Below are 16,917 nucleotides of genomic sequence, written 5' to 3'. Positions count from 1 at the left end.
GTGTTCACAGGGGTCCCAGGATGAGGGAAGAGATGAGGATCTGACTCCATGTTTCAGAAGGCTGATTTATTATTTTATGAGATATATTATATTAAAACTATACTAAAAGAATAGAAGAAAGGATTTCATCAAAAGGCTGGCTAAGAATAGAATAGGAAAGAATGATAACAAAGGCTTGTGGCTGGGACAGAGAGTCTGAGCCAGCTGACTGTGATTGGCCATTAATTAGAAACAACCACATGAGCCCAATCCCAGATGCACCTGTTGCATTCCACAGCAGCAGATAACCATTGGTTACATTTTGTTCCTGAGGCCTCTCAGCTTCTCAGGAGGAAAAATCCCAAGGAAAGGATTTTTCATAAAAGATGTCTGTGACACTACCCTTCTGATGAAATCCTTTCTTTATTCTTTTAGTATAGTTTTAATATAATATATATCATAAAATAATAAAATAATAAATAGATAAAATAATAAAATAAATGAAACATGGAGTCAGATCCTCGTCTCTTCCCTCATCCTCAGACCCCTGTGAACACAGTCCCAGTTCCCCTGGCTGGGTCCCTCCTGCAGGCTGACAGCAGGGCTGTCACACCTCGTGACGTTTCCTTTGCTTCTGGGATTTTTTCAGCCTCCAGCATCTGTTCCTTTTGCCATTTTCTTCTATTTTTGCAGGCAAGAGAGATGGCTTGAGGGGGAAGTTAGCAGGCCTAAATTTAAACCAAGCCTGGCTCAGGGATGATGGATTTAGTGCCAGGTCCCTCAAGCACAGCCATGGAAACAGCCCTGCAGGACCCCCCAGCCCCAGGCAGAGCCCACAGCTTCCACAGAGATGAAGGAAAGGGGAAGAGAGGGTGCCCAGGGTCACTTCGATGGGGAAATAAAATAAAATTTTCTAAAGAAATTGTTGAGAAAATGGAACCAAAGGAGGGGAATAATTTTGGCAGGATAAACAAACATGGAAAAATATTTAAAACCATTTTCCAGCTACTCCTCAATGAAGACAAGACTCCTCTAAAGCTTTTTCTATTTCAAGTTTACGTTTTTTTTTTACAATTTTCCTTTTTTCCATCCTCAATGAAGATGTGACTCCTCTAAATTTAATTTCTCTAGTCTAAATCTACCTTTTTTTTTTCTTCCTAAATTTCCCTTTTTTCATCCTCTACAATGACTGAATGACTTGCAAAACAGTCAGAACTTATTAAAAGATAAATTCAGTGCTCTGCTTTGAACCTGGCATCAGTTTGGGGGTGAAGAAGCCCAAACCAACGACGCCAGCTGAGTCCATGGGTGGGTGCAGGGGTTTGTGTGGGGACTGCAGGAGATGGCTTGGTCCCCTCTGATCCCCTCAGCCTAATTCTGGGCTGGACAGTGTGAAATAAAAACCCACAGTGTGATTAAATGATTTGAGACCATCCCTAGAGCAAGGAGGACAAGGCAATCATCTCCTCTCCAGTGAAGTTTCTCCAGGAATATCAAAAACCTTTTCAAAAGGTCAGTGCACAACCCCACTGTGCCTGCATGGAGAGGGTTCCCCACCCTGGAGAAGGTTTCCCATTCTGGGGAATATTTCCCATCCTAGAAAAGCTTCCCCACCCTGGAGAACGTTTCCGATTCTGGAGAAAGTTCCCCACCCTGGGAAAGCTTCTCCATCCTGGGGAACATTTCCCACCCCAGAGAAGTTTCCCCATCCTGGAGGTTTCCCATCCTGGGGAAATTTCTCCATCCTGGGGACTGTTTCCCACCCTGTGGAAGGTTCTCCATCCTAGGGAACATTTTCCATCCTGGAGAAGGTTTCTCACCCTGGGGAAGTTTCTCCACCCTGGGGAAGGTTTCCCATCCTGGGGAAAGTTTCCCATCCTGGGGAACATTTCTCATCCTGGGGAAGGTTCTCCACTCCAGAGAAGTTTCCCATTCTGGAGAAGGTTCCCCATCCTAAGGAAGTTTCCCCACCCTGTGGAAGGTTTCCTGTCTTGTGGAAGGTTTCCTATCCTGGGGAAGTTTCCCCATCCTGGAGAACTTTCCCCATCCTGGAGGTTCCCCACCCTGCAGAACATTTCCCACCTTGGAGAAGGTTTCTCACCCTGGGGAAGTTTCCCCATCCTGGGAAACCTTCCCCATCCTAGAGAACATTTCCCATCCTGGGGAAGGTTCCCCATCTTGGAGAAGTTTCTCCATCCTGGGGAACGTTTTGCACCCTGGAGAAGGTTTCCTGCCCTGGGGAAGTTTCTCCATCCTGGGGAATGTTTCCCAATCCTGGGGAACATTTCCCCACCCTGGAGAACGTTTTCCACCCTGGAGAAGGTTCCCCATCCCAAGGAAGGTTTCCCACCCTGGGGAAGTTTCCCCACCCTGGGGAAGATTTCACACTCTGGAGGAGTTTCTCCATCCTGGAGAAGTTTCCCATCCTGGAGAAGCTTCCCCACCCTAGAAAAGGTTCCCCACCCTGTGGAAGTTTCCCCACCCTGGGGAAGCCTTCCCTGTGCAGTGTCCCCATCCCAGCAGCCCTTCCCCACCGCTCCCCTCCCTCTCCCTGCACTCACCGGCAGCCCCGGCGGTCCCGGCAGCCCCGGTGGCCCTGGTTTCACCACACAGCCCTGCTGTGCCACCCCCAGTCCAGGCTGTCCCGCTCCAAGAGGCGTCTCCTGGCCACCCAGCCCTGCCCCTGCCCTCAGGGGACCTCTGGGGACGTTTCCTTTGGGAGCAGCCCCCGGATGAGCAGGGGGGGACTCCTTGGGGAAGGGTTTGCCGGGCAGGAGCCGCCGCGTGCCCGCGTCCCCCGACAGCTTCTCTGTGGTGATGTTCTCCTCCTGGGGCTCTGAGCCACGCTCCTTCTTGGCTGCTCGAGGAGGCTTGATGGAGGCTCCTGGGTGGAGGAAGCACTGTCAGATTGCCAGCAACTGTGATGGAGAAAAGGAGGAAAATCGTGGACTCACCTGAGCTTCTCCTGAGCGCTGGCCTGCCGGGGCTGGTGATTTTATTGTAGGTGGAGTTCAGCAGCTCAAAGCCTTCATCCTCGATGGAATGGCTGCCCTCATCCTCCTCCTCCTCAGCTGATGGCATCTCGTGAGCATAGAGGGAAGCCAGGGCACTGCCATCAGGCTGGAGGTTGAGGGTCCCCTGGGTGTCCTCCCACGGCCAAGGTGGTCCCGGGGCCAAATCTGAACTGGTGAGTCTGGAGTCCTGAAAAAGGAGAAGGGAAAAAATGAAGTTTGAAGGGTTCACTTATTTTTTCCCCTCTTTCCTTCCCAGAGAGGTGGTGGAGTCACCAGCCCTGGGAGTGTCCATGGAATGAGTGGATGTGGCACTGAGTGCTCTGCTCTGGGTGACACAGTGGGGATCGGTCACAGGCTGGACTCAATGGCCTTGGAGATCATTTCCAAACTTAATGATTCTATAATTCCTCATTTCCCACACGCAGGAATGCTGCTGGGGGAACAATGCAGGGCACAGCTTGTGAGCACCGGGCAGGAGCCCTCAAATTCTGGGACAGCTCATCCAGAACAAGCAGACACTGCACCCAGCTGCAAACCAAAACTCACCTTCCATCAGGGACACCTGGGCAGGGCCTGCCCACCTCCCAGTTTTTGGCATCAGTTCTCCTCCCACTGAGCCACCTCTGTGCCATGCACATATCTGATGTCTGGGTTATCAAAGTCATCTTTTCCAGGTTGTTTTTTTTTTGCTTTCCTGTTGCACAGATGCTCACAGTGCTCACAACAGGCACCAGAGCTTTAGGATTTTATCACCCATCTGAGAAATAATAAATTAGGTTTGGAAAATCATTTCCCCCTGGCCTGACACTATTTTCCTGAAAAAGGAAGGGCTGGCACTGAAGGGAGCCTGGGGGTCTGGGCATGGCCAGGCACTGCCACCACTTCCCACAACAGGAGATGGGCCATGCATCCCTGAAGAAAACTGGGGAGAGTGGGAAGCAGGGAGAATAAACACCACTGATAAAGAGCTGCCCTTGAAGGCTGCCCCACCATGGGAGCCTGCTCTGTTACCCTTTGTTAGGTTGTTTTCATAGAATCCCAGAATGGTTTGGGTTGGAAGAGACCTTAAAGCCCATCCAGTGCCAGCCCTGCCATGGCAGGGACACCTCCCACTGTCCCAGGTGCTCCCAGCCCTGCCCAGCCTGGCCTTGGGCACTGCCAGGGATCCAGGGGCAGCCCCAGCTGCTCTGGGCACCCTGTGCCAGGGCCTGCCCACCCTCACAGGGAACAATTCCTAATTCCCAATATCCCATCCAGCCCTGCCCTCTGGCAGTGGGAGCCATTCCCTGTGTCCTGTCCTCCATGCCTTGTCCCCAGTCCCTCTCCAGCTCTCCTGGAGCCCCTTTAGGCCCTGCAAGGGCTCTCAGCTCTCTCTGGATCCCACAGCCCAACAACAGAAATCCAATCTGGAGAGCAATCACTGAAGAGTTCCAGCAGATGTAAAAAGTGGCAGCAGGGATCGATGTGTCCCTTCATCCTCTGGATTCTGCTGTTCCTGCACATCCCAAGGCTCCTGGTGCTCTCCTGGGGCAGTGGTGCCAGCAGGTCAGAGGAGCTCAGAGCCCCCACCACACAACTTCCCCCTGGAGCAGCTGCAAATCTCCAAAGGCTGGGAGGGGGAGACAGCACAAGGCCAGGAGGAGCCTCCTGGATGCTTGCACCAATTTAATTTAAGGCAGTGACTGTCGCAAACATCTTTTATGAAAAATCCTTTCCTTGGGATTTTTCCTCCTGAGCAGCTGAGAGGCCTCAGGAACAAAATGTAAGCAATGGTTATCTGCTGCTGTGGAATGCAACAGGTGCATCTGGGATTGGTCTCATGGGGTTGTTTCTAATTAATGGTCAATCACAGTCAGCTGGCTCGGACTCTCTGTCCCAGCCACAAGCCTTTGTTATCATTCTTTCTTTTTCTATTCTTAGCCAGCCTTCTGATGAAATCCTTTCTTCTATTCTTTTAGTATAGTTTTAATATAACATATATCATAAAATAATAAATCAGCCTTCTGAAACAAGGAGTCAGATCCTCAACTCTTCCCTCATCCAAGAACCCCTGTGAACACGGTCACAAGTGACTTGCCCAGGGCTCTCTCTGACCTCTGCTGTCACCTTGAATGGTCCCTGCAGGTCCCAAGGGCTCTGTTAGCCCTGCAACCTCCAGCAGTGCCCCAGCACTGCCCTTGGATGGGGGAAAACTGCAACACTGGGAGAAATGTCCACACTCAACACCCAGACACTGACTGGCAAAGGAATGAAACTGCAGAGTTCCTGCATTTCAAAATCCCACCACTTTTCCACCCAGCACCACTGAAAGCACCTCAGGCTGGGCTGGTGGGTGTGGAGCTCCTGGAGCTGCTCTCCTGGAGGAGCTGCAACATTTCCAGCAGCCCCCATGGCCACCAGCCCTGCCTGGAGCTGCTCTGTGCTCCCACCAGGCTCCATGGGGACAGGGACAGCGTGTGGCACCTGGAGCCGGTGGCACCAGCCCTGCCTGGAGCCTGCTCCCTTTGCCTCCATGGGGACAGGGACAGCGTGTGGCACCTGGAGCCGGTGGCACCAGCCCTGCCTGGAGCCTGCTCCCTTTGCCTCCATGGGGACAGGGACAGCGTGTGGCACCTGGAGCTGGTGGCACCAGCCCTGCCTGGAGCCTGCTCCCTTTGCCTCCATGGGGACAGGGACAGCGTGTGGCACCTGGAGCTGGTGGCACCAGCCCTGCCTGGTGGCTCCTGGTGGAGGAGCTGCCTGAGGAAGCAGCTGAGAGGAGTCACTAGAGGGAGATGCAGCCCCACGCTTGCCTTGCAGGGGCGGGAGGGAGGACCTGGAGAGTCCTTCCCATCCTTCTTCCCACATTCCATGGGCTGAGCCCTTCACCTGGCTCCCACTCTGGGCAAGAGGTTTCACAGGGGCTTCTGAGAGCCAGAGAGAAGTTTGATCAGAGGATCCACGTTCACCCCTGGAAGAATTTCCTACCAAGGTCATTGACACAGAAACCAAGAAAGAAAGAAGGAGAAATAAGAGAAACCTGCAAGTGCCTGTTCCAATGAGCACTTTGTTTGTCTTTCCTGACCAATGAGTAAAGTGCAAACTGATGAGTTTGTAAGGATGTATAAAAAGCATGCAGGCTAGAATGAAAGCAGTTTGAAGCCTTCTGAAAATGGAGTGTGTTGCTTTGTGTTGTGACCATCTCAACTCTGACACCATTCTGTCCTGCTCCACTGCCTGGGGAGCACCAAGCAGGGAAAGCAACAATTTCCCAGCCAGAAGGGGATGATCGTTCAGGTGAGAACCCAACAGGCCAAGCCCCATCTGGGGTGACCCCAGGAGGCAGAGGAGCTCCAAAGGCAGCAGGAGCTGCTGAAGCTTTGACTCTGCTGCCATCACATTGGAGATTTCCCAGCTCTTCCCATCCCAAATGCAGGAGAAAAGGGAAATTTTCACTTTCAAGTGTTCAGCTTTTAGGTTTGAAGAGATTCTTTTGTAAACACCTGAAGTGGGGAAGCTGAAAAAAGAGTTGAAATAAAGAATTTTTCTTTCAGAAATTAAACCATGAAGCAGCACGGTTTTGATGTTACATTTTTGGTGCTTTGGGGGGTTTCTGATTAAAAGCAGGTCTTGAAACACACCTTTAATGGTGAAAAAAAATAAATTAATGTATTTCAGCTTCCCAACTTGATCTGTATTTCTTCCTCCAACCAATTTTTCTAGTTTTGATCCGAAGTGGTAATTTCCTTACAACACATTTTGCAATCCCCAGGACTGGAAAGTTCCAGCTACAGCAACTTGGTGCCCCATTTTGTACACCTTGAAGTGGAAAATGAATGGAAGCAGCACCTCTCTGCTCCACAGGGCTGCCAGATCAACCCCAGGGGCAACAACAGCCAGAAATTTAAAAACCAGCTCCTCAAAGGACAGCTACCTGTGTATGACAGCTGGCAGATGGTGTCAGGGAATGGTTTGGGTTGGAAAAGACCTCAAATCCCATCTCATTCCACCCCTGGAAAGGGCAGGGACACTGTCAGGACCCAGGACATCCCTCTGGCTGTCCTGAGCAGCCCAGACCCCTGCCAGGGGTCTCAGAGACCCTGGCACAGAGCCCAAGATGCCCCTGTGGGTTTGATTATGACCCATGGAGCAAGTTACCAACCTTAGATGAAGATCAGCAAGCCATGACAAATTAAGTAGAATGATAGTGAATTTATCACAAGGTGAAAAAGGAGATTTTGGGTGTTTTAGAATGGGGGTTCAGGGGCAAGATGGAGGAATCTGGGTGTGCCCAGCCTTTCTCCTTCTTGGCCTCCATCTCCTGCTGTGATGGTGGCACTTTGGGATTGGTTTAGAGTAGAAGCTCAGTGTCTAACACAGGTGATAGGTATTGGAAAGGAATTGTAAACATTGTACAGGTAGTTTTTAGTATAAAAAGATAACCCTGCCCTGGGGGCAGGCAGAGTGCCTGGACTGTCTTACTGAGCAGACGTTGGCTGGACAGGAGAAAGAATTTTATAGATAAGACACAATAAACAACCTTGAGACCGAGAACTGAAGAGCTCTGACTCCTTCTTCAAGCACTGGGCGGGGAAAAGAGACTTTCCAACTTTCCTTGGGCTCACTTTGACCAGCTAGAGATCCTGACAGGACACCTTCAATGGGCCAGGCTGCTCAGATCTCCATGCAACTCAACCAGCAGGAGAGGAAAAGTGTGGTGAGAATTCCCAAATCTAATTAGGCACGAGCTGAGAGGAGCTGCAGGAGCTGGAGAGCTCAGGTTCCCAAGAGGTGATGCTGGTGCAGAGCAGCCCCACAGGATGTGCCAGCCTGGGAACCCCAGTGGGAAGCCACATCCAGGCCTGGCAGCTGGCACAGGGAGCCCAGAATTCCCACACAGTAAAGAAAAAAAGGGGTTTTAATTCAACTTCAACACTTGACATGGGAAAGGTCCACTCTGGAAACTCCCATCTGGCAAGGCTCAGGGGAAAAGGGGCTCTAAGGAGAAATTACTGAGGCACAAGGCTGAATTATATTGGTTTGTGTAAACACAACTAAAAGCCAAAATCAATAGAATCCATCCTTGCTCCTCCAAAGTGGCCAAATTTAGAGGAGAACCAGCTGAGAGGGACAAATTGGGAACAGCTCTGAAGCTGCCCAAAAGCGTGAGAGTCGAGTGAGGCATGTGGGTGTGAACTCCCAGAAATTCCAGCTGGGAGGTGGGGAAGAAGCCCAGATTGGAAGCAGCCATTAGGGATGACAAAACAGAAGGGAAAAAAGAAGGAATTGGCACGTGGCAAGCAAGGCAGGGTCTGTGATTTGCAGAAAATTGGATTAAAGAAGGAAAATAAAGGCAGGAGAAGTGTCTGCCCCAGCCACATGTTGGGTCCCCATTGTCACCACCTGGGAAGAGCTGGAGAGCCCCAGCTCTGTCCACACTTAGAAAATCCAGATGACATAACCAAATGACAAGGAAATACTTTCCATTCCAGAGGTTTCTCAATCCCAGCCCCAGAATTCCACCCCAAAAGCATTAAAACCTCAGGCTCTCCCCAGGATGAGCACTGAATTCTCAGTTTGGCTCAGAGAGCTGGGGAAGCTCCAGGGGACTGACTGGGAAAAGGCTTTGTGTTGTGCCAATATGGAATTTAAAAAAAGAAAGGCATAAAAAAGGCAAACGGGAAGCTTTGAGTAATTACAGACCTCTTCCCTCAAGCTGAGCCCAAGCAAAATAACAGAACAACTGATATGGGGCTCATTAATAAAGAAACCACAGATATGCAATTAATGCCATGGTTTTGGAAAGGGTTTCTAACTTGGTATCTTGCCTGAGGAGCCTAGGAGTGTTTTATTGACAAAGATAACAATGCTGCTGCACCTCTGGAGGCCTTTGCAGCTGGAGCCATGCTCCAAAAGCTCCTCAGTGGCAAAGGGGTTAAACCCAGCTTGGAGCATCCCTGTTTTCAGCAGCCCAGACAACCAGCATAACATTCTGCCCTAATTTTCAGCTGGGTCAGGCTGGGCAAAACAGAGTTCAAAGCTCAGGGTCTTCTCCCAGGAAACAGATTTTTTTAATAGAAGCCTTTTCCATCCAACAGCCAAAGGTACAACGTGATTCACTCAAGCTCAAGAGATAGACAATTTTAAAGTATTTTTTTTCTAGCACTTTTTAGCATCAAACCCCTAGAAGAGGCTGCATCGTAGAAAAGAAAAAAAAAATCAAAAATCAAGGTTGGACTGATTTAAAGGAGCAATAAGTGCCAGGAAATGCCATGGGCTGTGGTGGAAGGGGATCCCAGGTCAGGTGCCAGCTGTACCTGAGGAGCTGCAGCAGCCACAGCAGGGCTCTGGAGGGGATAAACCCCTCCTGGAGCTCAGCACAGCCCCTCTGCTGTGCCCTCAGCTCTGGGCATGGCCCCCTCCTCCTGCAGCTGCTCCACACCAGAGAGGCAGGAGCCATTTACTCCATGGAAACAGGAGCAGCTCAGCACAGGGATCCCCCAGCCCACAGGGGCTGAAATGATTGCTCACCCATATCACACCTGGGTGCTGGATTTGGGGAGGGAATACACTAAAATAATAAATAAAATAAAATAAATTAAATAAACAATAAATTAAAAATAATTAATTTAAAAATTAGATTATTTTTATAAAATAAATAAGCTAAATTATTTGTAGTGCCAGATCCTAAAGGGGGCTCCAAGAAGTTTGGAAGGGGGGGACATTTTACAAGGGCATGGAATGATAGGACAAGGAAGAACAGTTTAAACTGGAAGAGGTTTAGATGGGATATTGGGAGTAAATTCTTGCCTGTGAAGGTGGGGAGGGGTGGGATGGAATTCCCAGAGAGGCTGTGGCTGCCCCTGGATCCCTGGAAATATCCCAGGCCAGGCTGGACAGGGCTGGGAGCAGCCAGGGACAGTGGGAGGTGTCCCATGGGAACAGGATGGTTTTTATTTGGGGATCCCTGTGACCCCTCAGCAATGCCCCATTTCCCAGGGGGATGTTTGGGGCTCCCTGATGTCCTGCCCAGGCTCACATTAAAGCAGCCCAAAATCCTGAGCATCCCTGCAAGCCCCCCATGGCGGGGCCAGGAGGGTTCCCTGTGCTCCCAGCACTGCTGCCTCACCTTCCCAAAGGAAAGGCAGGAGCACCCCCATCCCTCAGGGTCCTCAGCTGGGAAGGAAGGCTCTGCTGGCCCTTCCCAGGGATGTGGCTGCCCAAGGAAAGGGCCATGGAGCTGCAGCAGTGCTGGGGAAGATGAAACAGGAAAGCCTTATCAATATGATTGCCTGGCAAAAGATTTTGAGAATATGGAAACTATAAGGGAGATTGAAATGAAAGCAAGCTTTGAGATCCCTCAGTTACTGAACAACTGGAAAACAATGGTGTGGCCAGCTGAAGGTGATCCCCTTGTGATGGAACAACACCCTCTGCTTGCAGACAGGCCCAAGGGTCAGAGCAGACCCTGCCAGCTTGGCAGAAGGGCCCAAAGAGGAGTTTGTAGGGTTTAAAATGTAACACAGGATGGTAATGTAGTGATTCTTATAGGTTGTATGGAAATGCTGTAGGATTTGTATCTTGTACTAGATTGGTTAGTGAGAATCAGAATATTCAGCACAGAAGAAGATTTATGGTATTGTAATGGGAACCTCGCTCTCTTACTCTTTTACTCTCTTACCCCTTTTTACTCCCTTATGCTTTTGCTCTCTTACCCTTTTACTCTCTCACCCTCTCATCCTCTCTCCCCCTCTCTTCTCTCAGGCCTGCTCTGAGCTGTGCCTGGCAGCTCCCAGCAGGGCCCTGCCCCCAGGCCCTTTGCAATAAACCCCAAGTTCCAGCCCTGGCTGCAGAGATCTCTCATCTCCATCCATCCCCACTGTCCAACCCCCCTGCTCCTACACAGCAGGACACGAGACACTGGTGGGAAGAACAACACCCTGGGAATCTTCTGGAAAAGCTGATGAGCAACCAAAGCCCCGTTGCCACACTTCTGGCATGTGACAAGCTCTAAAAGCCAGCAAGGCACAAAAGCTGCCCCCAGCTCATAAAATTTAGTATGTAATTTAGTATAGCATTAGTGTAATATACTATGGCTTAATAAAGCAATTGTTCAGCCTTCTGAATCATGGAGTCAGAGCACATTACTCCCTGGCTAGAGGAACCCTGCATCAATATCTGAGCTCTGCAGGGGCTGAGATATCAGAGCTATCAGGAACAACACCTCAAGATAAGGCCTGAGAGCAGGGAGACAGAGCTGGGCTCCAGCTGCCAGTCACATCCCCACAGGGATATTTGGTGTTATCCCAGCTTATCCAAGGAACCAGCAGCCCCAGAATCCAGGGAAACTGAAGGTGGAGGAGGAACAGTTTCCCCATGAGGGCTTGTCTTTGATAGTGAGGATGGGCCAAGCCCAAGCCTTTGTGATGGGCTTTAAAGCCCAGCACCAGGAGTATGTGCAAGTCCTGACTTCCACAGGCTGCAGGCTGCTCTGACTGGGCAGGAAGGATGGAATTTTAGGACAGAGTGAGCCTGAAGGAGTGATTCCACACCAGCTGTGCTCACTGACAAACCCAAGCATGAGAGAACAGAAGCGCCATGACCCAACCAAGCATTTCCACAGAGCTTTCACAGCATTTTTAAATCAAGCAGGTATTTCCCAGCTAGTCTGGACTGCCCAAGAATTAAACCAGTGAAGTTTTGTCTCTGTGGGGTTTCAGCTTTGACTGTTTGGTGGATGGCTTTAGGATCCCAGGTTAAGCTGCCTTGGAAAAGCCACTCAGTTCAGGAACCCTCCTGCTCACCTTTAGGACAGGCAGTCTAAGAGAAAACAAAATGCAGCAGGAGTGGCTCAACACCATCCACGTCCCAAAGATTGCTCAGAAATGGCAATTTATTCCTCAAAATAAACCTGCCAAAAGGAGTGGGCTGCAATTCAGGTATCACTGCCAGTGACAAACTCACCTATTGCCTCCCCCCATTACATCTTCCTCTGCCATCACCCTGAGCCTCCATAATTATTTAGCTCTAATTAACAATTAAGGAATCCACCAATGTACTAATTTACTTCAAAATGAACAAAGGAATTAGAAAGCAGAGCTGTGGCCTGTGCCTGCAGCAGAGCTGGGCTGCTCCTCATTACTCCCAAACTCCTTTTTTATTCCTAATAAATCTCAATGCCAAAGATTCCAAGGCGCCTCTGCTCCTTATTAAGTACTTGAAAAATAAACTTGTCCCAAATCCAGAATATTGTTCATTTTCCCCTGCAGACCTATGAATTTCAGCGCTTTCCTTGTTATGGCAACATCTTGCCAGGGTCTGGAAGAACCCACAGGTGGGAATCACATCCCAAAGAGGATCCAGCAGGATGGCAGAGCCCTTCCTGAAGTGCCCAGGAAAGGTAATTTTGCCACTCCAGTTCATTACAAACCCACAGCACATCCCCCTGAGCTGCTGAGCCCACAGTAGAGGGATGGACCTGGCTGCCAAAGGCCACTGAGCCACTTCCAGTTTGGAATTATCCAGGGGTAGCCAGGCAGTAGAAGCCAGCTGAGAGAAGAGAGACTGTCCCCAAAGAGTTACCAGGCACCAGGAGGGTGAGGGGAATGAAGAACTCCAACTGTTCAGGCACACACACACAAATCTCAATTTGCATTTGGGTTTTCCCCTCAGTGTGACCTCAGTGTTCACAGAGGTCCGAGGATGAGGGAAGAGATGAGGATCTGACTCCATGTTTCAGAAGGCTGACTTATTATTTTATGATATATATTACATTAAAACTATACTAAAAGAATAGAAGAAAGAATTTCATCAGAAGGCCAGCTAAGAATAGAAAAAGAAAGAATGATAACAAAGGCTTGTGGCTTGGACAGAGAGTCTGAGCCAGCTGACTGTGATTGGCCATTAATTAGAAACATCCAACATGGACCAATCCCAGATGCACCTGTTGCATCCCACAGCAGCAGATAACCATTGGTTACATTTTGTTCCTGAGGCCTCTCAGCTGCTCAGGAGGAAAAATCCCAAGGAAAGGATTTTCCATAAAAGATGTCTGTGACACCCTCAGGATGTGTTTGCGTGGACTTGAACGACAAAGCTTGGCTAAAAACCCCAAATAAAGCAGGAACATAAGGCCAGCCTCAGTCAGAGCACTGCCTCACGTCCCCAGGACATGCACAAGAGCTGGGGACACGCTCCAGGCTCCAGCTGGGGGACAGCAGCTCCAGCAAGGAGCTCAGCACCAGGAGCTCCAGTGGGACTGGGGGGCAGCCACCCCTCTCCCAGCACCAGATCCCAGGAAGCCACACCAAGGAGGGCCCCCAAAGCACAACCACCCCTCCCACAGCAGCTCTTCCCAACTCCCCAGTGACAGCAGGGAGGTGCTGGGGGGGCTGCTCCCACTGTGGGCAGGAGCACTGGGCATCCTGCTTTATTCCAAATCCTGCTGACCTCACCTCCTTCCCTGCGGGATAATCCAGCCTGGCTCAGCTCCCAGGCACATCCACAAATCCCCTGGGCAGGCATTGGTCTGATCCACTTCATTCCCTGCCCCACCACCGCCCCTCTGGCTCTGTGCAAACGCTCAGGAAGGTGAGCTGAGCCCTCACCATGACCTCCACCAGCTCTGGGACATGGCAAGGAACCTTCAAACCATTAAAGAGAGAGCTTGCACTAAAGAAAATAACACCAACAGCCAAGAAAATCATCATTAGTGGCATTGTCTGGGTATTTTGGCTTTGTCTTGTTGCTTATTAGAGACAGCCTGGGGGTGACAGCACAGGGACACAGGAAGGGCAGTGCAGGAGCCATACCTGAGTAGATGAATCCTGGATTTCATTGGTTTCTTTTGGCACCTGGAGAGTTGGAGAGAGAGAAGAGGGAAAACATCACTGCCCAAGGACCAGCAATGCCTTCAGCACGTGTTTATTGCTGGCTCCAGGACTGAGGAACTGCCTCTGCTGGCCCAGGAAACATCCAGGGAATGCTCAGTGAGAGCCAATCCTCCCCAGCAACAGCAGGGAATGGCTTCTGATCAAACCTCTCAAGAGTCTGGGTGGGTTTTTTGCAGTTTCTGTTGATTTGGAAACTCCTCAATCCTGAGGAGGGCCTGTTACTGTTACATTTTTTGAAAAATCTTTTTGCCCAGGATTTTTTTCCTGGGAAGCTGAGAAGCTTTATAGAAAAATGAAAACAATAATTATTTGATTTGCTTTTCTTGTGTTTTGCTGTTTTGGAATGTGTTTAAACATTGTTTACCCACAGGTGATTGTTTCATTGGATTCTGGTGTGAATTATTTTGACTTAATGGCCAATCAGGGCCAAGCTGTGTCAGGGCTCTGGAGAGAGTCAGGAGTTTTCATTATTATCTTTTTAGCATTCTGTAAGTATCCTTTCTGTATTCTTTAGTATAGTATAGCATTCTTTAATGTAATATAGTAACATAAAATAATAAATTAGCCTTGTGAGAACATGGAGTCAGATTCATCATTCTTTCCAACGATGGGGGTCCCAGAAAACACAACGAGGGCCAGCAAGGGATGGGAACTGGGGGGTCCCACCTGCAGGAAATTTACTGATGCTTAAAGTGAAGTTTTCTGCTTAATGGGTGAGACCCCAGAGCCATTCATGGAAGAGCTCCAGAGCTCAGGACAACAGAGGTTTCATTTTGGGGTGACCAGGGGTTGCACTGGCCCCTCAGGGTTACCCTGGCCACTCCTCTGTCCCCCAGAGCAGGAGGTGAGCAGCTCTGTGTCACACTCAGCCAGCTCCTCAATCCCTCATCTGCAGGGCTTGCCCACAAACCCTCCTCTTCAAATCACCAACACAACCCAACATAGCCCATGTAGGGCTGTCCCAGGTGCCACCACTCCCTGTTCCCTGCCTGGAGGTGCTGGCTCCAGCATCCCAAAGGAATCCCTGGGCAACAGCCAGGCAGGGCAGTGCCCCATGTTCCCTCCCTTGGCACTGCCCTGTCCCAGCAGCTGTCCCAGCTCCTCCCCAGCCCACAGACATGGGTTACACACCACGGGCAGGCTCGTGCCAGGCACTGACATCCAGCACTCCCCTCTCTCCAGCTTTTTCCAGGCTCCTATGAAGCACTTCCTATGGAAGGTAGCTGGCCTAAGATGTGAGGAATTTCCCTGGGCCAGCTCCAGCTCCTGAGGAAAGCCTGGGTGCTTCATGTTTTGGGGGATTTATGATGTGATCTGGGCTTTTTGACACGGATATGGTTGTTGGAAATTTGTTGAACGCCGCAACGAAAGCAAAGTCCCCCAAATTTCCATTTTCCAGCAATGCTGGCAGGACAGAGGGACAGCTTCAGGAAGGATGATGTACCTAAGGGTGCAATGCTGCTGGGAGTGGGCAGGAACTCCAGAGTGGTGTCCAATTCCCAGGACAGCTTTACCTCTTCTCAGAAGCACAGCTCCAGCTGCAGCATTACTCAAAGCCACCCACAAGAGCACATCCAGTCACAGCCACCCCCAGGCCTTCCCTGGATCCCAAACTCTCCCTTTAACTCACTCTCCTTGGCACCAAGCCCATCTGTGACTTGAAGGGATGGAAAAGAACCACCCCACCTCCTCCTACCCCATCCCAAACTGGAGATCCCAGCAGTTCCAGACAACGCCCTGGGTTGGGCCTTTCCTTGGGATTGTGTGACACTGAGGAAAAGCTTGGCCCAGCAGTCCCTAAATGTGTCAGCTGTCCCCAGGCACACCTGTGGCCAGGCTGCTGGGAGCTCCCATGGGGCCCTGTGGAGGCTGAAGGAGCCTGGGCACGTCGAGTTGTAGCTGTGGCACTGCTCAGCAGCTGCTGCTGGGTCCCCCATCACGAAGGTGAGCTGTTGGAGAGCGCCCTGGAAGAGACAGAAACCAGAGTTTATGTTCCTGCTTCTTCCAGAGCAGAGGGAAAGGTTTGGAAGGGTCTGCAGGGGAGGTCATCTCCAGCTTCTCATAGCCAGGGATTTCTTTATGGGATGGTTTGGGCAATGAATGTTCCCTCTGCAGCTTCAGGAGTTGCATGCAAAATGTCCCAGGGTGTTCCAGCCTGGCCTTGGGCACTGCCAGGGATCCAGGGGCAGCCCCAGCTGCTCTGGGCACCCTGTGCCAGGGCCTGCCCACCCTCCCAGGGAACAATTCCTAATTCCCAATATCCCATCCAACCCCACCCTTTGGAAGTCTGAAGCCATTGGACACACTTCCCCAACCAGATCTTTCCATGCTGACCACACAGAGACTTCTCCTCATGGTCCAAGTCATGGCCAGCACCAGAGGATGAGTGGAAATCAAGCCCAGAGGTGACCTGACTGCTGCCCCTTGTGCTGCCCTGACCCAAACCCAAGCCCTCTGCACAACTCCAAGCCTTTCCTAAGTTCATCCTGCCCAAGCATGGAAATAAATGTTGTTTTGGGAAGAGAAGGCGATGGAAATGGATTCCATCAGAGGGAACTTGCAGTCTCATTCACACAGGTAGAGCAGACCCTGCCCAGCTCTCACCTTAAAGGGGATCTCGAAGGACTCGATGAGGCCTCCAATGATGATCAGCCCCTCAGTGTTCACGCCCATCCCAAAATGGTTGGACCAGCTGACTCTGTCCACCAGCCGACAGTCCACGTGCAGCTCCAGCCTCTCCAGGGAGATGCTGAGAGCCACCTGGTGCCAGTGCCCATCGCCCAGGGAGGACACTGGGAACCTGAGGGGGAGGGAGGAGACACAATAACTTCATGCCACACCTGATCCAGGAGCAGGCTTCACCCCTCAGCAGCTTCAGGGTCCCCCAGGTGTCCATCCTCAGTGCAGACATGAGGAACAATCTGAGAATTGTTACAACACCATCACTTGTTTCCCATGGATTTGGGGATGTCTACAACCCCTCAAGGCATCTGAGAAATGAGTGGGGTTTGAGTCTTGATTTATCCCCAGGGATCTGAACCTTTTGTTTTTTG

At 50.7% G+C, this 16,917-nt stretch overlaps 1 protein-coding gene across 1 annotated transcript in view; it reads right to left on the bottom strand.

Moving 5' to 3' along the window:
* Window positions 1-16,917, bottom strand: part of LOC136564863 (collagen alpha-1(II) chain-like) — a 96,300-nt gene that overhangs the window by 42,449 nt on the left and 36,934 nt on the right. The window contains exons 4-8 of the mRNA XM_066563163.1: window positions 16,469-16,664; window positions 15,691-15,828; window positions 13,784-13,825; window positions 2,934-3,180; window positions 2,541-2,863 (exon numbers count right to left, since the gene is read on the bottom strand). Of these exons, the coding sequence (XP_066419260.1) occupies window positions 2,541-2,863; window positions 2,934-3,180; window positions 13,784-13,825; window positions 15,691-15,828; window positions 16,469-16,664 (946 nt within the window). The remainder of the gene's footprint in view (window positions 1-2,540; window positions 2,864-2,933; window positions 3,181-13,783; window positions 13,826-15,690; window positions 15,829-16,468; window positions 16,665-16,917) is intronic.

The sequence above is a fragment of the Molothrus aeneus genome, chromosome 19, assembly GCF_037042795.1.
Source record: "Molothrus aeneus isolate 106 chromosome 19, BPBGC_Maene_1.0, whole genome shotgun sequence".
NCBI lineage: Eukaryota > Metazoa > Chordata > Aves > Passeriformes > Icteridae > Molothrus > Molothrus aeneus.
This window is presented reverse-complemented; position numbering and strand designations above follow the sequence as displayed.